Consider the following 25,910-nt stretch of genomic DNA (forward strand, 5'->3'; position numbering starts at 1 on the left):
TTTAGTTTTTTAGGTTTCAAAAGTAGTTTTGTCCCTTATCTCAAGAATCAGTGATATACATATATATATATATATACAATTAATAATATATATAACGAATGTTATATACATATGTATGTATATATATTTATATATGTAATTAACAATAATTTAAAACCCGTTGGTTATTTTCTTGCCTCCTTCCCACATGTGTAATGAAATATTGAGGAGGAAGAGGAAGAGGAAGATGACACGGCGTGCTGCTGCACTCAATGCTGATTAAAATGAATTATTCATGTTCAGGGGCGGCAGCGTGTCGGGATGAGCGGCAGGTTAAAGGTGTCGCGGATCCACCTGGACCTATACTCTGCGGCGGAAGGAGCGCCCCCGGTAGTTATCTACTGATCCTTAAAAAAGAATGAATAAATCCGCCACTCAGCGTTTACACGGTTTCTGTGACGTCATGTTGCATTGAGGCGATATCCCTCCGCGCGCCTAACAACGCCTCTAATCCCGCCTGTAGCGCAGCTCAAATGCGGATTATATCTCCTCCTCGCGCACGTTAAAGCCGAGCCCCGGTCTCCGGTCTCGAGCTCTCTCTTTTTCCTCTCCTCTTTTAGCCGGTAGGCCGCAAGGATTTCAGCACCCCACGTCTCCTGGACAGCTCCGTCCAATCGGAAGCGGCCGTTCGAGGCGCGTCATCCCCCCCCCCCTCCTCCTCCTCCATCACCGAGACATGGCGGAGGACAGACACACAATAAAGCGCTGACTGCCACAACAACCGGCCCCTGTCGGTCGGTGTGTAACTGCCGTGCAGGAGGAGAAGATGCGCGCGCCGCCGCCGCCGCTCACACACACACACACATGACACCGGGAAGGTTGCGCGAGACAAGGCCTTCCGCTGATAGCGCGCCTCAGATGACGTGTGTCCGGTCCGCACGCGCAATGTCACACGACCTTAGCAGCTGGTCGGCCTCACGCGCTCATGTTTCATCTCATAGTCACAACATCCCTCTGTCCTTTAATGGTTACATTCAGTTACACACACACACACACACACACACACACACACACACACACACACACACACACACACACACACACACACACACACACACACACACACACACACACACACACACACACACACACACAGGAAATGAGATGTGCAGAATGACACTGAGGCGTTGAGCCGCATGCAGCTCGTGCAGCCGCCGTTGTGAACCTGATCCACGGTAAATCACAATAATAATAACAATAATAATAATAATAATAACAATAATAATAATATTAATAACCGCGGTACGTTCAGGGTCTGTGGAGCTGAAGCTGCTCTCAGATGTCGCATCTTTGCGCGTAGAGGTTGCGTTCACACACATGTAGCGAGACACAGTGCGCATGTCACCGGCGTCATTACCGTGCAGGCGAAGCGCCGACTGCAGAATGAGTTTATATATATATATATATATATATATATATATATATATATCTAATAATAAATACACATGAATACGGTGAGGAACATCATGGACAGAAACGCCTGCAGCCCTCGGTGGATGAACGCACGATGCTCCTCATCCTCCCGGAGAGAGGAAGGTGCGTCGCGTGCCATAGCCACAGCCCCTTTGCTATGCTACACGTTCAATAAAGACACTCGTGAAGATGAAGAAGAGGAGGCACCACTCACCTAATATAATCCAGAGCGACCCAGAGACCAAGACGAATGCGAGCATGTCTTTCTCATCGAGTCAGCGGGACCGGCGCGCGAGCTCAGGACTGCAGCACCGACTGCAGCAAGCCGCCGACAATCTGCGAGATTAAGAAGGGAGGGAGGGGGATGGGGGGGAGAGGGGGGGGCTGTATATGTGAGGCAGACCACAGTGGGGGAGCTGGGCAGGAGATGGCGACGGCCAGCAGGGCTTTAATGTGGAGGAAGAGGAGGAGGAGGAAAGGGGGGAGAGCGAAAACAACCGAGCCCGGCCGGTCGGAGCATCCTTCCTCCCCGGTGGGTGTTCCACCTTCACCCAGTTGTCTGCGCCGCAATGGCCGCAGACTCCCTCCGCGGGGGGGTGAAGGTTACCCCGGAGGGGGGGAGAGGTCTCCTCTGGGTGCACGCGCACGGACCGGCCCTTCATGGCGCTATGAATGTGTCTTTGCAAAAGATAATCGTGCAGTTCCGCAAACAAATGGTTGTTGATGACAAGACTCTGGTCTCGTGCAGGACCACCGCCTGTGTGCTTCTACACACACACACACACATGTATATGTGTGTGTATATATGTACTTAGTACACGTGTCACCGGGAAGCAGCTGCGCTATTTCGGTATCCGCGGCTCATCACACCACCGGCGTCCTGCAGCGGCGCTGACACGCAGCACCTTCAGCATCAGGGTCACGTGGTGCAGTAAGACACGCCTACTGAACTAAAGTAACCTTGAGATGGGCCGACACACGGGAGAGGGGGGGGGGGGGGGGCGCATTGAGTAGATTATATTTAAAATAATAAGAAGTATTAGTATTATGACATGTCATCGCTGCCTCTTCAGAGGAGAGTCCGAGTGAAACTACTTCATCCATTTATTTAAACATCTATTTCACACACACACACACACACACACACACACACACACACACACACACACACACACACACACACACACACACACACACACACAGTCAACAGCCAACAATAACACTCTATAATAAGAAAGAAACATATAGAATATAAAAAACTCAATACAGAAGGTGGTACTATGTACATAAAGGTGGTACTATGTATATAAAGGTGGTACTATGTACATAAAGGTGGTACTATGTACATTAAGGTGGTACTATGTACATAAAGGTGGTACTATGTACATAAAGGTGGTACTATGTCTATAAAGGTGGTACTATGAACATAAAGGTGGTACTATGTACATTAAGGTGGTACTATGTATATAAACGTGGTACTATGTACATAAAGGTGGTACTATGTACATTAAGGTGGTACTATGTACATAAAGGTGGTACTATGTACATAAAGGTGGTACTATGTACATTAAGGTGGTACTATGTACATAAAGGTGGTAATATGTACATTAAGGTGGTACGATGTACATAAAGGTGGTACTATGTACATTAAGGTGGTACTATGTACATTAAGGTGGTACTATGTACATTAAGGTGGTACTATGTACATAAAGGTGGTACTATGTACATTAAGGTGGTACTATGTATATAAATGTGGTACTATGGACATAAAGGTGGTACTATGTATATAAAGGTGGTACTATGTACATAAAGGTGGTACTATGTCTATAAAGGTGGTACTATGTACATAAAGGTGGTACTATGTACATTAAGGTGGTACTATGTACATAAAGGTGGTACTATGTACATTAAGGTGGTACTATGTACATTAAGGTGGTACTATGTACATAAAGGTGGTACTATGTACATTAAGGTGGTACTATGTACATAAAGGTGGTACTATGTACATTAAGGTGGTACTATGTACATAAAGGTGGTACTATGTACATAAAGGTGGTACTATGTACATTAAGGTGGTACTATGTCTATAAAGGTGGTACTATGTACATAAAGGTGGTACTATGTACATTAAGGTGGTACTATGTACATAAAGGTGGTACTATGTCTATAAAGGTGGTACTATGTACATAAAGGTGGTACTATGTACATAAAGGTGGTACTATGTCTATAAAGGTGGTACTATGTACATAAAGGTGGTACTATGTACATAAAGGTGGTACTATGTCTATAAAGGTGGTACTATGTACATAAAGGTGGTACTATGTCTATAAAGGTGGTACTATGTCTATAAAGGTGGTACTATGTACATAAAGGTGGTACTATGTACATTAAGGTGGTACTATGTACATAAAGGTGGTACTATGTCTATAAAGGTGGTACTATGTACATAAAGGTGGTACTATGTACATAAAGGTGGTACTATGTCTATAAAGGTGGTACTATGTACATAAAGGTGGTACTATGTACATTAAGGTGGTACTATGTACATAAAGGTGGTACTATGTACATAAAGGTGGTACTATGTCTATAAAGGTGGTAGTATGTCTATAAAGGTGGTACTATGTTCATAAAGGTGGTACTATGTACATAAAGGTGGTACTATGTCTATAAAGGTGGTACTATGTCTATAAAGGTGGTACTATGTCTATAAAGGTGGTACTATGTTCATAAAGGTGGTACTATGTACATTAAGGTGGTACTATGTCTATAAAGGTGGTACTATGTCTATAAAGGTGGTACTATGTATATAAAGGTGGTACTATGTACATAAAGGTGGTACTATGTACATAAAGGTGGTACTATGAACATAAAGGTGGTACTATGTACATTAAGGTGGTACTATGTATATAAACGTGGTACTATGTACATAAAGGTGGTACTATGTACACAAAGGTGGTACTATGTATATAAACGTGGTACTATGTACATAAAGGTGGTACTATGTACATTAAGGAGGTACTATGTACATTAAGGTGGTACTATGTACATAAAGGTGGTACTATGTACATAAAGGTGGTACTATGTATATAAACGTGGTACTATGGACATAAAGGTGGTATTATGTACATAAAGGTGGTACTATGTACATTAAGGTGGTACTATGTACATAAAGGTGGCACTATGTCTATAAAGGTGGTACTATGTACATAAAGGTGGTACTATGTACATTAAGGTGGTACTATGTACATAAAGGTGATACTATGTACATTAAGGTGGTACGATGTACATAAAGGTGGTACTGTGTACATTAAGGTGGTACTATGTACATTAAGGTGGTACTATGTCTATAAAGGTGGTACTATGTACATAAAGGTGGTAATATGTACATTAAGGTTGTACTATGTACATAAAGGTGGTACTATGTACATTAAGGTGGTACTATGTACATAAAGGTGGTACTGTGTCTATAAAGGTGGTACTATGTACATAAAGGTGGTACTATGTCTATAAACGTGGTACTATGTACATAAAGGTGGTACTATGTACATAAAGGTGGTACTATGTCTATAAAGGTGGTACTATGTACATAAAGGTGGTACTATGTCTATAAAGGTGGTACTATGTACATAAAGGTGGTACTATGTACATAAAGGTGGTACTATGTCTATAAAGGTGGTACTATGTACATTAAGGTGGTACTATGTACATAAAGGTGGTACTATGTCTATAAAGGTGGTACTATGTACATAAAGGTGGTACTATGTCTATAAAGGTGGTACTATGTACATAAAGGTGGTACTATGTACATAAAGGTGGTACTATGTCTATAAAGGTGGTACTATGTCTATAAATGTGGTACTATGTTCATAAAGGTGGTACTATGTACATAAAGGTGGTACTATGTCTATAAAGGTGGTACTATGTACATTAAGGTGGTACTATGTCTATAAAGGTGGTACTATGTACATTAAGGTGGTACTATGTCTATAAAGGTGGTACTATATTCATAAAGGTGGTACTATGTACATAAAGGTGGTACTATGTCTATAAAGGTGGTACTATGTCTATAAAGGTGGTACTATGTACATTAAGGTGGTACTATGTCTATAAAGGTGGTACTATGTCTATAAAGGTGGTACTATGTTCATAAAGGTGGTACTATGTACATTAAGGTGGTACTATGTCTATAAAGGTGGTACTATGTCTATAAAGGTGGTACTATGTACATTAAGGTGGTACTATGTACATTAAGGTGGTACTATGTCTATAAAGGTGGTACTATGTCTATAAAGGTGGTACTATGTTCATAAAGGTGGTACTATGTACATTAAGGTGGTACTATGTCTATAAAGGTGGTACTATGTCTATAAAGGTGGTACTATGTACATTAAGGTGGTACTATGTACATTAAGGTGGTACTATGTCTATAAAGGTGGTACTATGTCTATAAAGGTGGTACTATGTCTATAAAGGTGGTACTATGTTCATAAAGGTGGTACTATGTACATTAAGGTGGTACTATGTCTATAAAGGTGGTACTATGTCTATAAAGGTGGTACTATGTACATTAAGGTGGTACTATGTCTATAAAGGTGGTACTATGTATATAAAGGTGGTACTATGTACATAAAGGTGGTACTATGAACATAAAGGTGGTACTATGTACATTAAGGTGGTACTATGTATATAAACGTGGTACTATGTACATAAAGGTGGTACTATGTACATAAAGGTGGTACTATGTATATAAACGTGGTACTATGTACATAAAGGTGGTACTATGTACATTATGGTGGTACTATGTACATAATGGTGGTACTATGTACATAAAGGTGGTACTATGTATATAAACGTGGTACTATGGACATAAAGGTGGTACTATGTACATAAAGGTGGTACTATGTACATTGAGGTGGTACTATGTACATAAAGGTGGTACTATGTCTATAAAGGTGGTACTATGTACATAAAGGTGGTACTATGTACATTAAGGTGGTACTATGTACATAAAGGTGGTACTATGTACATTAAGGTGGTACTATGTACATTAAGGTGGTACTATGTACATAAAGGTGGTACTATGTACATTAAGGTGGTACTATGTACATTAAGGTGGTACTATGTACATAAAGGTGGTACTATGTACATTAAGGTGGTACTATGTACATTAAGGTGGTACTATGTACATAAAGGTGGTACTATGTACATTAAGGTGGTACTATGTACATAAAGGTGGTACTATGTCTATAAAGGTGGTACTATGTACATTAAGGTGGTACTATGTACATAAAGGTGGTACTATGTACATAAAGGTGGTACTATATACATAAAGGTGGTACTATGTCTATAAAGGTGGTACTATGTACATAAAGGTGGTACTATGTCTATAAAGGTGGTACTATGTACATAAAGGTGGTACTATGTACATTAAGGTGGTACTATGTACATAAAGGTGGTACTATGTCTATAAAGGTGGTACTATGTACATAAAGGTGGTACTATGTCTATAAAGGTGGTACTATGTCTATAAAGGTGGTACTATGTACATAAAGGTGGTACTATGTACATTAAGGTGGTACTATGTACATAAAGGTGGTACTATGTCTATAAAGGTGTTACTATGTACATAAAGGTGGTACTATGTCTATAAAGGTGGTACTATGTACATAAAGGTGGTACTATGTACATTAAGGTGGTACTATGTACATTAAGGTGGTACTATGTCTATAAAGGTGGTACTATGTCTATAAAGGTGGTACTATGTTCATAAAGGTGGTACTATGTACATTAAGGTGGTACTATGTACATTAAGGTGGTACTATGTCTATAAAGTTGGTACTATGTCTATAAAGGTGGTACTATGTACATTAAGGTGGTACTATGTCTATAAAGGTGGTACTATGTACATAAAGGTGGTACTATGTACATTAAGGTGGTACTTTATATGTTTTTAATGTTTTTAATGATGTTATGATGAGGCCAGTATTTGATGGTAACTGTACTGTATGTTAGTTGCTCTTCTGTTACCATGGTAACCTCTGTCTCCTTCAGTGAGGCTGGACCCTCCGGCCTCAGGGCCACAGCTACATGGAGCCCTAGCTAACGGCTAACGGCTAACGTTCACCCCGGCCTCATTAGACTTCAACCTGTCACTCGCAGTGCGCAACTTCTTCTTCTTCTTCTTCTTCTTCTTCTTCTTCTTCTTCTTACTCATCACAGTTCATATATTTTGCGATGTGATCAAAGTACACGTGGAAAAAAACTGCTCGGTACTTTCAAAACAATCCTAAATCCACCGTGTGACCTCCGTCGCCTCCGGGGAACCAACCGGGGACAAGAGCGGCGTGGAGACAGGTGGAGGAACCCCACCATCCTCCACCTCTCCTTCTGGAACCTTCTCCGCTTCTTCCGGACCCGAGCCGCTTCTCTGACCGCGACCTCGTTTCATCATGTCTCTTGTTTGTTTTGGTATTTTTTTAAGTCGTAAATACGACCCGTGGAGCGAAGGACGTGCAGAATCACAACGTCGTGAAACATCCGATCATTGAAGAACTACCGTTGTTATTTCAGGTATTACATCACACCACCACGCTCCACATTGAAATGACAATAAAGTACAACTTTGAGGTACTCTGTGTACTTTACGTGAGCGTCTCCATTGTGTGCTACTTCGTAGTACTTCTTCTCCACTAAAGAGGCCTTTTCATTTAAAAAGCAGTTTGAGGCCTAAATAACAAAATCTACAATATTCCATACACAAAAAGATTAAGAATAAATCTAAAAAAGTATATATATATATATAAGTTGCTGTGTTTTACCACTTGTACTTACAGGCTTTAACAAGCAGTATTCCTGCAGCGTGATTAGGGTTGGGTACCGAAACCCGGTGCCAATATGGTACCGGTTCCAATACAACCGGTATTACCCGGACCGAAACGCAACGCACAACTATTGTTGTGAACTTCTCAGGTGACTCCGCCCTGTCAGCAGGTTACGAGCCTCTCATATGTAACTCTGACAGCGGAGGCGTGGCCGTGTGTGACGGCGTGAGCCCGTGTGGAGCACACCAGCGTCAGGCTGGGCGCGATGGGGAGACCGTCACCGGTCCCCCTGAACACGGGGAGACCGATTATGACGAGCAGCCTGAACTCAGATTAGTACCGTAACGTTGACTGCAAGTCTTGCATTCATAAAAGTAGCCCAAGAAATAATAAATTAGCCATTATAACCATGTTTAAGTTAGCTCGTAGCTAGCGCTAGCTACGAGCGTGACAGTCTGCTAGCAGATGTGTTGATGTCCAGCGGTCCCGGCTGTATACCCGGTGTTACCGGGAATATAATGACGGAGGAATAAAGACCGTGGGGCGTCACTTTGTTTCAGTGTAACTCTCGCTGTCAGAAGCAAAGCTTTATTTGTCACGTGTCATCTTCAGTACCTCTGATTGGTTGTTCTCTTTGCCCATCAACACAGTGACAGGATTAACCCTATAAGGTCTGCACATGAATACATATCACATCATATCATGGAGAACATATATTGTGTATGTTAACAGTCTGATATCCGTTGTGTGTCGGTGCTCCATGATAACGGCTTCTACAGGGAATATGGCCGAAGAGGTTTTTAATGTCCTTATTGTGCGTTTAAAAAAAAGAGTATCGGTTCAGGCACCGTTTAGGCACCGGTATCGTTTTAAAAGTACCGGTTTAGCACCGGTATCGGAAAAAACCCTAACGATACCCATCCCTAAGCGTGATGCATCTATCTGTAGTACTCCTGATGGCCTCAAGGGGGTGCTACACCTGTTCTGGTAAAACCTGCAGAGACGATGCAGCTCGTGCCTCAGGGACGTGTTGTGTGTTTATGGAAACTCCACATGAAGCGTCACTCTTTTCACTCCATCTCTCCTTCATCTCCCCCCCCTCTCTTCCCCCCTCTCTTTTCTCCGTAACTATAGCTTCTTTATTAACCTGTTATTACTGATTAATAACTTAAAATAAATATCCTTCAAACACATTTTATCCCAATATATTTGATGAACTGTATTCAGTGAGCAGAGAAAACATATTACTATATTTCTATAAGCGGCTCAGTGTTTCTGGGTCAAGCTGAGCGAAGGGTCACGAAGGGTCACAAAGGGTCACAAAGGTTCAAGAAGGGTCACAAAGTGTCAAGAAGGGTCACGAAGGGTCAAGAAGGGTCACGAAGGGTCACAAAGGTTCAAGAAGGGTCACGAAGGGTCACGAAGTGTCAAGAAGGGTCAAGAAGGGTCACAAAGTGTCAAGAAGGGTCACGAAGTGTCAAGAAGGGTCAAGAAGGGTAACGAAGTGTCACGAAGGGTCAAGAAGGGTCACGAAGTGTCAAGAAGGGTCAAGAAGGGTCAAGAAGGGTAAAAAAGTGTCAAGAAGGGTCACGAAGGGTCAAGAAGGGTCACGAAGGGTAACAAAGTGTCAGAGGGGTCAAGAAGGGTAACGAAGGGTCATAAAGGGTCAAATTACACTTTCTATTCCACCCTCAGGACTTCCTATCATCAAATATGTCGGGTGAAACATGGAAGAGGAGGCTCAACTTAACCGCTCAACGACAGCTATCAGCGACAAGAACACACAGATAACCTGGTAATAAAGAGAAAGTATGCAACTTGACCAAACTCAGAGGGAAAGGGGTGAACTCTGCACCCTGAACAGGTAGATAATGAACCACGAGGTCAGGGGTCACTCACATCACTGTCTCATCCCTAGATAACCCTACAGTGTGAATACAGGGAAGCCGGCGGGTTGGGAATGCAGCCGGGTGTCATTGCTCTGCTTCTTCTACATCTGATAACTTAAAGAAGTCAACAAGTCAAACGGCTGCAGACACAAACATGCTCCACCGTTCATGTGAGCGTCAAGCGACTGCTGGGACAGGAAATGACCTCCAAACATCGTATGAAGGTTAAAAACAGAATCAATTCACCTGGTGTTGTGTTCGCTGGCGACCTCAAAGAAGGAGACGGGAAATACTTTTACCTTTTGGTCTGTTATGAAACATCCAAAAGGAAATGAATGAAACAGCAGCGGGTCAAGGCAACCCAACCTGGCAACCCAACCTGGCAACCCTTTTGGACCCGACACAGTGTTTACATTGAAAACACAGAAACTAGTTTCTTTACAGAATAAAAAAATATAAATATATATCTATAGAAAAACATAAAAAGTTACATCGTTGAAGACATATATATATATATATATAGATAGATAAATAAATATCTAAATAAATATATATAAAAATATAAATATATATATATATATATAAATAAATAAATATATATATATATAGAAAAATATAAACAAAGTTAAATCATTGAAGACTTATATATACATATCTAAATATAAATATAAATATATATATAAATCAATACATCGTTGAAGACTTATATATACATATATATTTATATAAATATAAATAAATATATATAAATCAATATTGAAATCAATATAGAAATAAATATAGAAAAATATAACAAGTTACATCGTTGAAGACATATATATTAATATATATAAATAAATAAATCAATATATAAACATATATATATAAATATATATAAATACATAAATACAAAGTTTCAACATAAGGGTGTTTTGCATCACACTAGTGAATTTCTATAATTCCCATGTTTTCCTTCACTGTGTTTCATCAACAGGGACCCCCCCCCCCCCCCCCTTTGAATCCAGACTTCATTTGGAAAATCCCACATAGATCTGTAAACTCCCTCTGCTGTTTTCCTTTCCTTTCAGCCGGCGTGAGCGCGCAAACACCCGAGACGCGCGCGGCACCGGCAGCTGTGGGGGTTCCCAACGTGCCCGCGGAGATAAGGCGACCTGCGCGCGCACCCGTGTTTTTACAAACGCGGTTTTATTGAGTCCACACATCAGCACGCTGTTGCTGCTGCTGCACGCGCGGTCCGCGTGCACGCCCTGCACGTCCTCAGCAGCTCCGCAGCGCCCCTGCTGGCCGCGGGAGGCACTGCACCGTTTCTTGTAAACGCTCCTGAGCCGAGACGCCGTTTCCACTGAAGGGCTGGTCCCGCGCGCGCGTGCTTATCGTGCCGGGCGTGTGTTGCCTTTGGCAGTTAGAGTGCCAATGCTCGTGCTCGTGCGCGTGTACGTGCAGTTGGAATTCGATAGGATTTTTTGGGGCATTCTAAAGAGGTACAGTCTGCACACTACATATTTATATCACATATAGTAGTTTTAAAAGGTTAATAACACACTGCATGGTATATATGTATAATTCACATTAACATCACATATATGTGACTTTTATAAACATGATATACTTTATATTATAATATGATATAATACACTTTATAATATACTTGTTCATCCTATAGAGGCAACACATTACATTTTAAACATGATTGCAATATGGCATTTTGCAAAGTGTGCAGAACTGAACTGGGTTCTATGCAGTACTGGTCCAGGTTCTATACAGAACTGAACCGGGTTCTATACAGTACTGGTCCAGGTTCTATACAGAACTGGACCGGGTTCTATACAGTACTGGACTCGATCCGGTTCGAGGGTCCCTAAACAACAAAGTTATTGAACTTCCTTCTTTCGTGCAACAGCGTGATTTCGCGGAAACAGGTCTGCAGCTGCGCATGCGCATGCTGAACACTGTACAAAATATGATCCCTGAACTGCAACTTAATTTAGACACTTAAGTTTGTAAATGTCTTAAATTATAAAAGTAACGTCGTTGTGTTTTCAGGGGGTGATGGATGTATATACATGCAGAGATGACGTCATTTGTTTACAATGGCACGTGTTGTTGAAGCAGTCTTTGACGATGTGGTTTTTAATGAGCTTTCTTCCGGGTTGGACTTCTTTTTACAGCGGGGCGTCTCTCTGCCAGGGCCGGGGAAAACCCTCCGTCCCCCGCAGCCTATAAAGGGCGCGCGCTCCGGGAGCCGCAGTCAGAGCGAGCCGCAGTCAGTCAGAGCCGCAGTCAGTCAGAGCCGCAGTCAGTCAGAGCCGCAGTCAGTCAGAGCCGGTCCGGATCGAGACCCGCCGGTCCAGTGGATACCACCTCCCCGGCAACGAGACGCTTCTCCGGGACCAGCTCAAGCAGCAGCTCCTCTTCCTCCTCCTCCTCTTCTTTATTCTCCTCTGAACGGATTGTGTAAGTGATATTTTATATTTATCACTTCTGTTTTGCACAAGATCCATTTTCTAATTTTATTTATTTATTATTGTGGGAGAAACTTTGGGGACGTGATGAGATCTTGAGCATGCGCACATGGGACACGAAGACGTCTGTCGGCTTGTAGTTTGTACTTGTTGACTTCAAATGACGTGCACGCCGCGCGCGCGCGCTCCGCACTTCAACAGAGAAGAAGAGTTCCATTTGGGTTCAACCAGCATGTGTGCGCGCGGGACAAAGAAGGTGCGAGGTGGGAGGGGGGAGGGGGGGGGGGTGCTCCGCGCGCGCATGGCACGGGGCGCTTTTTGGCGCACGTCTCCAGATCGACTTTTTACACCTATTAAAAAAACAACTTGCCAAAAAAAAACACCGCGTCCACGCGCACGTTGAACCGCTGAAGCCACGGGGCCGCGCGTCAGGAGCGAGCAGCTCTTCTGCTGCTCGTGACCTCCAACAGCAGAAACTCCCACGCGCGTAAACGCCCCCGATCCGCTGTTCGATCGGGCCGTGAACTCATCACGGCCTCGCGCCCCGCAGCATATGTATGTGTATGTGTCTCTCTCTCTCTCTCTCTCCCCCCCCTCTCTCTCTATGTCTCTCTCTCTCTCTATGTCTCGCCCCCCTCTCCCCCCCCTCTCTCTCTCTATGTCACTCTCTCTCTCTATGTCTCGCCCTCCTCTCCCCCCCCTCTCTCTATGTCTCTCTCTCTCTCTCTCTCTATGTCTCGCCCCCCTCTCTCCCCCCCTCTCTCTCTCTATGTCTCTCTCTCTCTCTCTATGTCTCGCCCTCCTCTCTCTCTCTCTATGTCCCCCTCTCTCTCTCTCTCTCTCTGTCTCTCTTGTCGCCCCTCCCTCTCTCCCCCCTCTCTCTCCCCCCTCTCTCTCTATGTCTCTCCCCCTCCCCCCCTCTCTATGTCTCTCTCTCTCTTTGTCTCGCCCCTCTCCCCCCCTCTCCCCCCTCTCTCTCTCTCCTCTCTCTTCTCTCGCCCCACTCTCGCCCCTCTCTCTATGTCTCTCTCTCTCTTTGTCTCGCCTCTCTCCCCCTCTCTCTCTGTCTCTCTCTCTCTCTTTGTCTCGCCCCCCTCTCTCCCCCCCCCCTCTCTCGATGTCTCTCTCTCTCTCTTTGTCTCGCCCCCCTCTCTCCCCCCCTCTCTCTCTCTATGTCTCTCTTCCCCTCTCTCCCCTCTCTCTCTCTCTCTCTCGCGTCAGGAGCTCCATCAGGTGTTTGGTCTGTGTGTTTGAGGAGTGTCTGAGTTTGTTCTCTGTCTTTCTCTCTTTCTGTTGTTTTTAGTTGTTTGTATTTAGTTTTTATTTGGTTTATTAGTTGGTTTGTTTTTTGATTACGGTGATTAGTTGGTAGGTTTCTGGGGTGCTTCCGCGGCTCGGGGCCTCCGGAATGGCGGGAGGCGAGAATCTCAGCGCTGACACCCCCCCCACGGTCGAGGACACGGTATGAAGATTGCCGGCCGGTCGCTCTTCGTGCAGCAGGGCGAAAGCAGTCGGGAAGAAAGTCGGGTTCAGTAGCAGAGGTTCAGCAGCGTGAGCGTGACGGCAAGATGTGATCTTCCTGGATCAGCGTGGGATAAGGGGTGGTAGTGAGGGTCTCTCGGGGGGAGAGATTTGTGGTGTCTCTGGAGCTGCGTTTGTTTCCGCAACCAGCTCAACGTCTCTCCTCTTCCTCGCTCTCCCTCTCTCCGCTCTCTCCGCTCGACTCCGGTCTCCCTCTCAGAGAGGAGAGAGAGAGAGAGGAATCTGAAAACAGAATGAAGGATGAATCATATCATGATCGCAGTCTCATGGTTTGAGTTATCAGGTTTCGGGCGGTTACCAGCCGCCTTCCAGCGTGTAGACGTCAATGATAACTATTAATGCTGTCTTCAGCGTCTTCGCCGGCGATCGGGTGCTTTCATTAGGGGGAGGAGGGCACCGGCGCTGCCTGCTCCGGGCGAGCGGCCTCGCCTGGGCGGTCCGCGGCCACGCTCCGCGCGGGGCGCCGGCGCGCAGCGCGTCGTGGGAGCTCAGGGCGCGACGGGTTGCGCGCCCGCCGGGCGGTTGCGGGGCGCGGCGGGCGCGCGGCTGAGCGCTGCGGGCGGCGCGCGCGGGGGCGCGGCGGGCCCGTGCGCCGCGCCGCGGCGGCGCGCCAGCTGGGCGACTGCTGCTGCACCCGACACATGTGGTGGGTATGAATGAGGGTGAGTGATGGGGTGATGCGGGCAAGGGTGGTGAGGTGGGGATGCTGGACAGGGCAGTGAAAGGCAGGCTGTGGGTGGAGTCGGGGCGGTGAGAAAAAAAGAAGGAAAAGCGGACCAAAAAATGGAGGATGTGGGGGATCTGCCAAACAGTGGGGTAGAGGCTGGGGTGAGGTGGGAAGTGGGGAGGAGGAAGAAAACAAGAAAAGAAGGAAAACAAAAAAAGATTAAAAAAACCAAAAAATAATATTGGTGGTGGTGGTGATGGTGGCACGGGCTTAGAGGTGGAAGTGGGGAGTGGGGTGGAGAATAATGAGGAAAGTGAGAAAGAGGAGGAAAAGGAAAAAAGACGAGGACAGGGTGGCGAGAAGCCCATTGAGGGGTAGGGCAGGTGGGGAGGCGAAGAGGTGGAGGAGGCGGTGCAGGGAGGAGGCGGAGCAGGGGGAGATGGACGAGGAGGAAGCAGGGGGCAGAAAGGAGCCTCAAAGAGAAAAAGAGTGGCCAGGCGCTGGCAGCGAGGCCAAGGCCAGCAGGGTGGAAGTGAGGAGGAGGTCAGGGGCGGGGCGGTGGAGGACAGTAGTGACGAGGAGGGTCAGAGGACAGCGACTCTCCTCTGTTTTAACAAATAGTCAGACGCAAAGCTGTACACAGATGATGAGATCAGGCTGTTTCTGCACAAAACAAAGGGAAGAAAAAGTAGAGGTCAAGGATCACTTCCCTGACCTCGTGGCCTTGTACCTCGTGCCATTTCCACATGAGGGAAAAATTAGACAAACAAGAGGTTTTAGGATCAAAAGTTTTGCCCAAAGTAAAGGAGTGCATCCAGCAGGGGGTGGAGAGCTCCAATGTGTTTTATTTGATTTGTTGGTTTTAAGTTTTATTTGTTTTTAAACTCTTTTCTTTTAATGAACACATTCAGAGTCGGAGTTTTAAACGTAAATGGAGCGAGGACAGTAAGAGAACATCAATTTATGAATTTAACAAGATGAAGGCCAACGATGTTCTCTTCTTACAAGAGGCACAGCGACAGCACCAACGAGGCGGACTGGAGGAGGGAGTGGGGGAAGTCCTCCTGAGCCACAACACCAACCTCAGCGGAGGTGGGCTTCCTCTTCTCCAGGGCCTTCAGCCCTCGGTCACTGGAGGTCAAACACATCGTGGAGGGAGGCTGTTCTTTGTGAAAGCACGGTTCGACCTTTTAACGTGGTTTTATAAATATCTATGCTCCAACAACTGGGACAGAGGCAGCTGTTTTATCCAAAGTTAATGATGTTTTAAATGACTGTGCCTCGGAGGATTTTTATTCTTGGGGTTTTAACTGCACAGAGGATGATTTTAATGACAGAAACCACAGAGCCACATCCAGCTTCACAGCAGGTGCTGAGGAGGCTGGTCCATTCTCATGGTCTGGTGGGGTGGAGAAGGATGCATCCGGACTGCCGACAGTACACATGGTCCCACGTTAGGGAGGAAGGATCTCCTCAGCCAGGTTAGACCGTATTTATGTTTTTAAGCACCATTTTAATATTTTAAAATGTGCAGCATTGTTCGGCTGGTTTTACTGATCACTCTTTGGTTTTATGTCATGTTTTATTAGGAATTTTTTACCTAGGGCGCATATTGGCATTTAATACAGTTTTAACTTTCGATAGAATTTTAGAGAGGTGTTGTTTTATTTTGGGGCATTTTAGGCTGAGGAAGAGTGATTTTAATAATCTTAGGCAGTGGTGGGACCGTGGTAAGGTAGAAATTAAGCTCCTTTGTCAGCAGCACACTTTCAACGTCACTAGAGACGTCACCAGATCTATGAAGGACCTGGAGACTGAGATAGTGGACCTAGAAAGTTTAAGCGAGTCCACAGGAGATCGAGGACATATTGAAGTCCTCAAAAGTAAAAAGCGGCTCTCGCCGACCTGTTCAGTAAAAGTGCAAGGCGCACTGGTCAGGTCGATTCCAGACCATCGCGAGATGGACACTCCCTCTAGCTTCTTCTTCGGCCTGGAGAAGAGGGTGGGCAGGCGAGTGATCCACTCACTGCTGACGGACGAGGGCAGTCGGTTGTGGAGCCAAGCCAGATCCGGAAGCGGCGGTGGGGTTTACTCCTCCCTTTATGCCACTGAGTATAGGGAGGAGGGAGAGTCGACGGAGGGGCTCTGTGGGAGCTGCCTCAGGTCTCCGAGGAGACTAATGAGGAGCTCGACAGACCCATAACCCCCAAGAGCTGAAAGCTGCCCTGCAGGAATGCAGGAGGCGCGCCCTCGGCCTCCCGCTGAATTTTACAAAAAATACTGGGATGTCCTCGGAGGGGACATCCTAGACGTCTTCAATGAGAGTCTGGCCTCTGGTTCCATGCCGATGTCCTGCCGGAGGGCAGTGCTGTCGCTACTGCCAAAAAAACCCGCAGGACATCGGTAACTGGCGCCCTGTGTCTCTGCTGTGTGTGGATTATAAGCTTCTGTCCAGGGTCCTCGCCTCCAGGCTGAGGGGAGCTATGGAGCAGGTCCTCCATCGGGACCAGACCTACTGTGTGCCCGGCAGGTCCATGGTGGACAACGTCCACCTCATTCGGGACGTTTGGGAGGTCTCCAGCTCGTTGGGTATGGATACTGGTCTGATTTCTCTAGATCAGGAAAAGGCTTTTGACCGCGTTGAACACGGCTTCCTCTGGAAAGTTCTGGGGAAGTTTGGGTTCAGCGCTGGTTTCATAGCTAAGATCAAGGTGTTGTACAGTAATGTTGAGAGTGTGCTGAAGATAAGCGGCAGGCTGTGTGCTCCTTTTAGAGTGAGTAGAGGGTCCGGCAGGGCTGTGCTCTGTCCGGGATGCTCTCGCACCTCCTCAGCCCTCCTCATTAAAATACGCTCTAGCCTACATGGTTTGGTTTTACCTGGTTTTAGTAAGGAATGATTTTATCGGCATATGCCGGATGTTGTTGTTTTATCAAGAATCAAAATGATGTAAACCTTTTAAATCAAATAGTACATGATTTTAGCACGGCATCATCAGCGAGGGTGAACTGGAAGAAAAGCGAAGCCCTCGCTGTGGGGAGTGGCGTGGCGACTCCGGTTCTTCCACAAAAGCTCATATGGAAAAGGACGGTTTTAAATATTTAGGAATATACCTGGGAAACCGAGCATGGTCCAGAAGAACTGGGAGGCGTCACAGAGAAGATAGAGAAACTTTCCAAATGGAAGTGGCTGCTCCCCAGATGTCTTTTAAGGGTAGAGTACTGGTTTTAAACAATCTTATTGCATCCCAACTGTGGCACAGGTTGACCGTGTTAGACCCTCCTCTGGCTTCTTAGCTAACATACAAAAGAAGATGGTGGATTTCTTTTGGGAGGGTCTACACTGGGTGCCACAGGGGTGCTGTTTTAGCCAGAGAGGAGGGACAGGGCCTTGTCCACCTGGCCAGCGGACGGCCACTTTTAGATTACAGTTTGTTCAGAAGTTTTAAGTCCGGGGTTTTTAGTGTGGCGAGCGTGGCCAGCTGCATCCTCAGGCGTGCTGACAACCTGGGGCTGGATACTGCTCTGTTTTAATAGACTCCAGCATTTTAAAACTAAGTGGGCTGCCTCCTTTTTATCAGGGTGTTTTTAAGTCGTGGGCCCTTTTAAGCACGAAAGGTGCCCACAGTCTGACTCTCTGTTCTGGTTGTTGAGAGAACCATTAATTTATAATGCACGACTGGACATTAGCAGCGTCACCCCTGGACTACAGCGCTGCTGCGAACAAAGACCCTTTCCCTGCAGCAGTTGGTGGATGCAGTGGGGCGGCTGAGCGACCCCGGCCCTGGGCTCCCTGCTGGGGATGCATTCCGACCGGGTGGCGAGGAGGCTCCTGGCGCTGTGCAGGCAGCGGCTGACGCGCTTGGAGAGGAGGCTCCTCAACGACTACAGCCAGCAGAGAGCAGTGCCGGACCCTGCAGACCCTTCCCAGACATCTCCCTCAGCCCGGGGCTAGGGGACTCACCGCCCTGCTAAGAACGAGCCACCCAGAAAACTGCACACTGAACAAAGCAGACAAGAAGACTTTGTATTTTAACCTCGTGAAGAGCATCAACAGGTCCAGACTGTGCAACAGACCGCCCACTGTGTGGTCAGAGAGACTTGGGCATGGAGGCCCTGGCCCGCAGTGGGGTCCTATACAAGCCTCCCCTAAAGAAAAGGACCGCTGACCTCCAGTGGCGGATTTTACACGGTGCTGTCGCGTCCAACGCTTTTATTTCGGTAATCAATCCCGCTGTCCTGAGCCAGTGCCCTTCTGTGACCTCCGGGAGACTATTTACCATGTTTTTAACGAGTGTAAGAGACTTTGAGTTTCTTCTCTTTTAACAGTGGTTTTAGTCTTTTAATGTGGTTTTTACAGAGAAGGTTTTATCATGGGAGCTGCCTACAAAAAAACAGAAAAGAAAAGTGGCAGCTCCTAAATTTTTATCCGTGAAGCAAAATGGCAATTTATTTAACTAGGAAGTCCCGGTGGAAAACAGAGAGGGCAGGAGGCCAAGGCAGTGTGGCTCTGTAACATCAGAGCCAGACTCTGGCTGGAGTTCAGGTTTTACAAGCACATTGGAGACCTGGATGCTTTTAAACAACGCTGGTGTTTTAAAGATATTGTTTGTTCTGTGGTAGAGGAGGAGCTGGAGTTTGCACCACTTTTTATTCGGTAAAACATGTTTTCTTTTTTAATGTTTTTAATGTTTTGTTTGTTTGCTTTTATTTTAAATAACCTGATTTTTAAAACACTTTATTTGTAGAAAAACGTTGTGATGGAAAAAATGTAAATAAAGTGTTTTTCAAAAATCAAAAAAATCTCTCTCTATGTCTCCCCCCTCTCTCTCTCTATGTCTCTCTCTCTCTCCCTCTCTCTCTCTCTATGTCTCTCTCTCTCTCCCCCTCTCTCTCTCTCTATGTCTCTCTCTCTCTCTTGTCTCGCCCTCTCTCTCCCCTCTCTCTATGTCTCTCCCCTCTCTCTATGTCTCTCTCTCTCTTTGTCTCCCCCTCTCTCTCTCTCTCTCTCTCTCTTTGTCTCGCCCCCCTCTCTCCCCCCCTCTCTCTCTCTATGTCTCCCCCCCTCTCTCTCTCTATGTCTCTCTCTCTCCTCTCTCTCTCTTTGTCTCGCCCTCTCTCCCCCTCTCTCTCTATGTCTCCCCCCTCTCTCTCTCTATGTCTCTCTCTCTCTCTTTGTCTCGCCCCCCTCTCTCCCCCCCCTCTCTCTCTCTATGTCTCTCTCTCTCTCTTTGTCTCGCCCCCCTCTCTCTCTCTCTCTCTATGTCTCGCCCGCCCCTCTCTCCCCCTCTCTCTCTATGTCTCTCTCTCTCTCTATGTCTCTCCCCCCTCTCTCTCTATGTCTCTCTCCCCCCCCCCCCCTCTCTCTATGTCTCTCGCTCCTCTCACCTGTGTGTCCGATGTGTGTTTCAGGTCCAACATGCCGGTGTCCAGGATGAGGATGAGACCGTGGATCGAGCAGCTGATCGAGTCCGACGCCGTCACGGGCCTCAGCTGGATGGACCGGGTGAGCTGACGGTGTCTGAGTGGCAGCTGACGGTGTCTGAGTGGCAGCTGACGGTGTCTGAGTGGCAGCTGACGGTGTCTGAGTGGCAGCTGACGGTGTCTGAGTGGCAGCTGATGGTGTCTGAGTGGCAGCTGACGGTGTCTGAGTGGCAGCTGATGGTGTCTGAGTGGCAGCTGACGGTGTCTGAGTGGCAGCTGACGGTGTCTGAGTGGCAGCTGATGGTGTCTGAGTGGCAGCTGACGGTGTCTGAGTGGCAGCTGACGGTGTCTGAGTGGCAGCTGACGGTGTCTGAGTGGCAGCTGACGGTGTCTGAGTGGCAGCTGACGGTGTCTGAGTGGCAGCTGACGGTGTCTAAGTGGCAGCTGGGGGTCCTGATCCCAGGACAAGACAATGTTCTCCATCCCCTGGAAACACGCGGCTCGCCACGGCTGGGAGATGGAGAAGGACGCGGGTCTGTTCAAACAGTGGGCCATTCACACAGGTACACACACACACACACGTACACACACACACCTAGGGGCCATTCACACAGGTACACACACACACCTAGGGGCCATTCACACAGACACACACACACACCTAGGGGCCATTCACACAGGTACACACACACACACGTACACACACACCTGGGGGCCATTCACACAGACACACACACACCTAGGGGCCATTCACACAGGTACACACACACACACACACACCTAGGGGCCATTCACACAGGTACACACACACACGTACACACACACACACACCTAGGGGCCATTCACACAGACACACACACACACCTAGGGGCCATTCACACAGGTACACACACACACACACACCTAGGGGCCATTCACACAGGTACACACACACACACACGTACACACACACACACCTAGGGGCCATTCACACAGGTACACACACACAAACCTAGGGGCCATTCACACAGACACACACACACCTAGGGGCCATTCACACAGGTACACACACACACACACACACACGTACACACACACACACACACCTAGGGGCCATTCACACAGGTACACACACACACACACGTACACACACACCTGGGGGCCATTCACACAGACACACACACACACCTAGGGGCCATTCACACAGGTACACACACACCTAGGGGCCATTCACACAGGTACACACACACACCTAGGGGCCATTCACACAGGTACACACACACACACCTAGGGGCCATTCACACAGGTACACACACACCTAGGGGCCATTCACACAGGTACACACACACACCTAGGGGCCATTCACACAGGTACACACACACACACCTAGGGGCCATTCACACAGGTACACACACACACACACAGACTCCTAGGGGCCATTCACATAGGTACACACACACACACACCTAGGGGCCATTCACATAGGTACACACACCTAGGGGCCATTCACATAGGTACACACACACAGACTCCTAGGGGCCATTCACACAGGTACACACACACACAGACTCCTAGGGGCCATTCACACAGGTACACACACACACATAGGGGCCATTCACATAGGTACACACACACACACCTAGGGGTCATTCACATAGGTACACACACACACACACCTAGGGGCCATTCACACAGGTACACACACACACATAGGGGCCATTCACATAGGTACACACACACACACACACACCGAGGGGCCATTCACATAGGTACACACACACATAGGGGCCATTCACATAGGTACACACACACACACACACCTAGGGGCCATTCACACAGGTACACACACACACACACAGACTCCTAGGGGCCATTCACATAGGTACACACACCTAGGGGCCATTCACATAGGTACACACACACAGACTCCTAGGGGCCATTCACACAGGTACACACACACACAGACTCCTAGGGGCCATTCACACAGGTACACACACACACATAGGGGCCATTCACATAGGTACACACACACACACCTAGGGGTCATTCACATAGGTACACACACACACACACCTAGGGGCCATTCACACAGGTACACACACACACATAGGGGCCATTCACATAGGTACACACACACACACACACACACACCGAGGGGCCATTCACATAGGTACACACACACATAGGGGCCATTCACATAGGTACACACACACACACACCTAGGGGCCATTCACATAGGTACACACACACCTAGGGGCCATTCACATAGGTACACACACACACACCTAGGGGCCATTCACATAGGTACACACACACCTAGGGGCCATTCACACAGGTACACACACACCTAGGGGCCATTCACACAGGTACACACACACACCTAGGGGCCATTCACACAGGTACACACACACACACACCTAGGGGCCATTCACACAGGTACACACACACACCTAGGGGCCATTCACATAGGTACACACACACACAGACTCCTAGGGGCCATTCACACAGGTACACACACACACACACACCTAGGGGCCATTCACATAGGTACACACACACACACACCTAGGGGCCATTCACACAGGTACACACACACACCTAGGGGCCATTCACACAGGTACACACACACCTAGGGGCCATTCACACAGGTACACACACACACACCTAGGTTGCCATTCACACAGGTACACACACACACATAGGGGCCATTCACACAGGTACACACACACACACACACCTAGGGGCCATTCACACAGGTACACACACACACACCTAGGGGCCATTCACACAGGTACACACACACACCTAGGGGCCATTCACACAGGTACACACACACCTAGGGGCCATTCACATAGGTACACACACACACCATGGGGCCATTCACACAGGTACACACACACACACCTAGGGGCCATTCACACAGGTACACACACACACACACACACCTAGGGGCCATTCACACAGGTACACACACACACACACACACCTAGGGGCCATTCACACAGGTACACACACACACACCTAGGGGCCATTCACAGGTACACACACACACCCAGGGGCCATTCACACAGGTACACACACACACACACACCTAGGGGCTATTCACACAGGTACACACACACCTAGGGGCCATTCACATAGGTACACACACACACCTAGGGGCCATTCACATAGGTACACACACACACACCTAGGGGCCATTCACACAGGTACACACACACACCTAGGGGCCATTCACATAGGTACACACACACACCTAGGGGCCATTCACACAGGTACACACACACACCTAGGGGCCATTCACATAGGTACACACACACACCTAGGGGCCATTCACACAGGTACACACACACACACCTAGGGGCCATTCACACAGGTACACACACACACCTAGGGGCCATTCACACAGGTACACACACACACACCTAGGGGCCATTCACACAGGTACACACACACACACCTAGGGGCCATTCACACAGGTACACACACACACACACCTAGGGGCCATTCACACAGGTACACACACACACACACCTAGGGGCCATTCACACAGGTACTCACACACCTGGGTGTCAGGTGGAAGGGGGCGGGGCTCTGGGAGAGGAGGAGACTAATCAAAGGGCCCCTGCAGGGAAGCACGTGGAGGGCCAGGAGCCCGACCCCAAGACCTGGAAGGCAAACTTCCGCTGCGCCATGAACTCGCTGCCCGACATCAAGGAGGTGAAGGACCGCAGTACCAACAAGGGCCACCAGGCGGCACGCGTCTTCAGGATGCTGCCCGCCAGCCCCAAGGCCCGAGGTGAGCTCCTCCTCCTCCTCCTCCTCTTCTTCTTCTTCTTCTTCCCTCGTCACCTGAACATCTTTCTTCTTCTTCTCCCTCACAGACAAAAAGTGCAAAGCGAAGCAGACGAAGACGAGGAGGAAGGTAAAGACATCTCCTCTTTGACACACACACACACACACACACACTATATTCTCCAATGAGCACATTCATTTGTATTTGGGTCTCACGGGATGCGACCTCCTCCTCCTCCTTCTACCTCCTCCTCCTCCTCCTCCTCCTTCTACCTCCTCCTCCTCAGAACTTGACTCTGAAGATGGAGGAAGACGAGCAGCGCGCGGCTCCGCCCCCCCAGGAGAACACGGTGGACAGCACGGTGCTCGCCGAGCAGCCGGGTGAGGGGCGGACATGTTGCCGTGCATAAAGACACTGTGCGCTATATACGGTGGCTGACCCCTGACCTTTGACCTCTCCGCTCAGACCTCCCCTTCGAGCCGCAGGCCGAGGTTCCTGACTTCAGTCTGTCGGTGGAGATCGACTCCAGCAGCTTCTGCCAGAGGTTCGAGGTCTCGCCGCCGCACGGCTCTGGTAAGACGCCGCCGCACGCCGCTTAAAGGAAGGCTCAGGCGGGTGGATGATCACGTACTGACTCCTCCCCCCCCCTCTCTCTCTCTCCTCCCCCCTCTCTCTCCCCCCCCCTCCATCATGGCCGTGTGATCTTCCAGATATCGACTACTCCGACGACATGGTCCAGGTAAGCACCGTACAGTCCGCTGTAGCCTGAAGGCATCTTTCATTGGGAGGAGCCCCCGGTGTGTGTGTGTGTGTGTGTGTCTGTGTTGTTTGGCTTGTTTGTTAATAAACAAAACAACAATAACACTGATTTGGAGGTGGGACCAACGACAGCCGGACTCACCCAGTGTTGCTCTTCCAGATTTGCCAGCAGCTGGAGAACGAGTCCCACTGGCTGATGCTCGGCCTGGAGGCCCCGGGGCCCCTGAGCAGCGAAGCAGGCACCAGCCCGGGCAGCCATTGGAGCGAGTCGTCCTCAGGTAACGTCCCCGAGGCCCCCTGGTGGCCAGGAGTGGTGTTGCCTCGACTCAACTCAGGAGTTGTGTTAACTAAACTTAACTCAGGAGTTGTGTTAACTAAACTTAACTCAGTCGTTGTGTTAACTAAACTTAACTCAGTAGTTGTGTTAACTAAACTTAACTCAGGAGTTGTGTTAATTAAACTTAACTCAGTAGTTGTGTTAACTAAACTTAACTCAGTAGTTGTGTTCACTAAACTTAACTCAGGAGTTGTGTTCACTAAACTTAACTCAGGAGTTGTGTGAACTAAACTTAACTCAGGAGTTGTGTTAACTAAACTTAACTCAGTAGTTGTGTTAACTAAATTTAACTCAGGAGTTGTGTTAATTAAACTTAACTCAGTAGTTGTGTTAACTAAACTTAACTCAGTAGTTGTGTTAACTAAACTTAACTCAGGAGTTGTGTTCACTAAACTTAACTCAGTAGTTGTGTTAACTAAACTTAACTCAGGAGTTGTGTTAACTAAACTTAACTCAGGAGTTGTGTGAACTAAACTTAACTCAGGAGTTGTGTTCACTAAACTTAACTCAGGAGTTGTGTTCACTAAACTTAACTCAGCAGTTGTGTTAACTAAACTTAACTCAAGAGTTGTGTGAACTAAACTTAACTCAGTAGCTTTCAGTAGTTTTCAGCATTTCACACACACACAGTCTCAGAAACACTGACTCCTACATTTCCCAGAATGCAGCAAAGTCCAACGTCCCAGGTCACTTCCTGTCCACGTGTCTGTATAGAGCTCCGTCCTGACGGTGTTTCTTCGTCCTGACGGTGTTTCTCCGTCCTGACGGTGTTTCTCCGTCCTGGC

At 47.5% G+C, this 25,910-nt stretch overlaps 2 protein-coding genes across 4 annotated transcripts in view; one reads left to right on the top strand and one right to left on the bottom strand.

Annotated features, from left to right (window-relative positions):
- acsl6 (acyl-CoA synthetase long chain family member 6) overlaps positions 1 to 1,786 on the bottom strand; it is a 33,708-nt gene extending 31,922 nt beyond the window's left edge. Inside the window, exon 1 of the mRNA XM_056444307.1 lies at positions 1,667 to 1,786. Within this exon, the coding sequence (XP_056300282.1) occupies positions 1,667 to 1,712 (46 nt within the window). The 5' untranslated portion in view covers positions 1,713 to 1,786. The remainder of the gene's footprint in view (positions 1 to 1,666) is intronic.
- Positions 1 to 25,910, top strand: part of irf1b (interferon regulatory factor 1b) — a 67,143-nt gene that overhangs the window by 35,532 nt on the left and 5,701 nt on the right. Inside the window, exons 2-10 of one of the 3 annotated variants that reach the window (XM_056444316.1) lie at positions 12,576 to 12,616; positions 20,243 to 20,336; positions 20,718 to 20,817; positions 23,865 to 24,032; positions 24,118 to 24,158; positions 24,316 to 24,409; positions 24,495 to 24,602; positions 24,740 to 24,768; positions 24,949 to 25,066. In XM_056444316.1, coding sequence (XP_056300291.1) covers positions 20,250 to 20,336; positions 20,718 to 20,817; positions 23,865 to 24,032; positions 24,118 to 24,158; positions 24,316 to 24,409; positions 24,495 to 24,602; positions 24,740 to 24,768; positions 24,949 to 25,066 — 745 coding nt within the window. In that variant the 5' untranslated portion in view covers positions 12,576 to 12,616; positions 20,243 to 20,249. Of the gene's footprint in view, positions 1 to 12,385; positions 12,617 to 17,316; positions 17,423 to 20,242; positions 20,337 to 20,717; positions 20,818 to 23,864; positions 24,033 to 24,117; positions 24,159 to 24,315; positions 24,410 to 24,494; positions 24,603 to 24,739; positions 24,769 to 24,948; positions 25,067 to 25,910 lie in introns of those variants that run through there. The other 2 variants (XM_056444326.1, XM_056444335.1) reach the window with 2 other exon arrangements.

This window comes from Pseudoliparis swirei, chromosome 3 (assembly GCF_029220125.1).
Source record: "Pseudoliparis swirei isolate HS2019 ecotype Mariana Trench chromosome 3, NWPU_hadal_v1, whole genome shotgun sequence".
Lineage (NCBI taxonomy): Eukaryota > Metazoa > Chordata > Actinopteri > Perciformes > Liparidae > Pseudoliparis > Pseudoliparis swirei.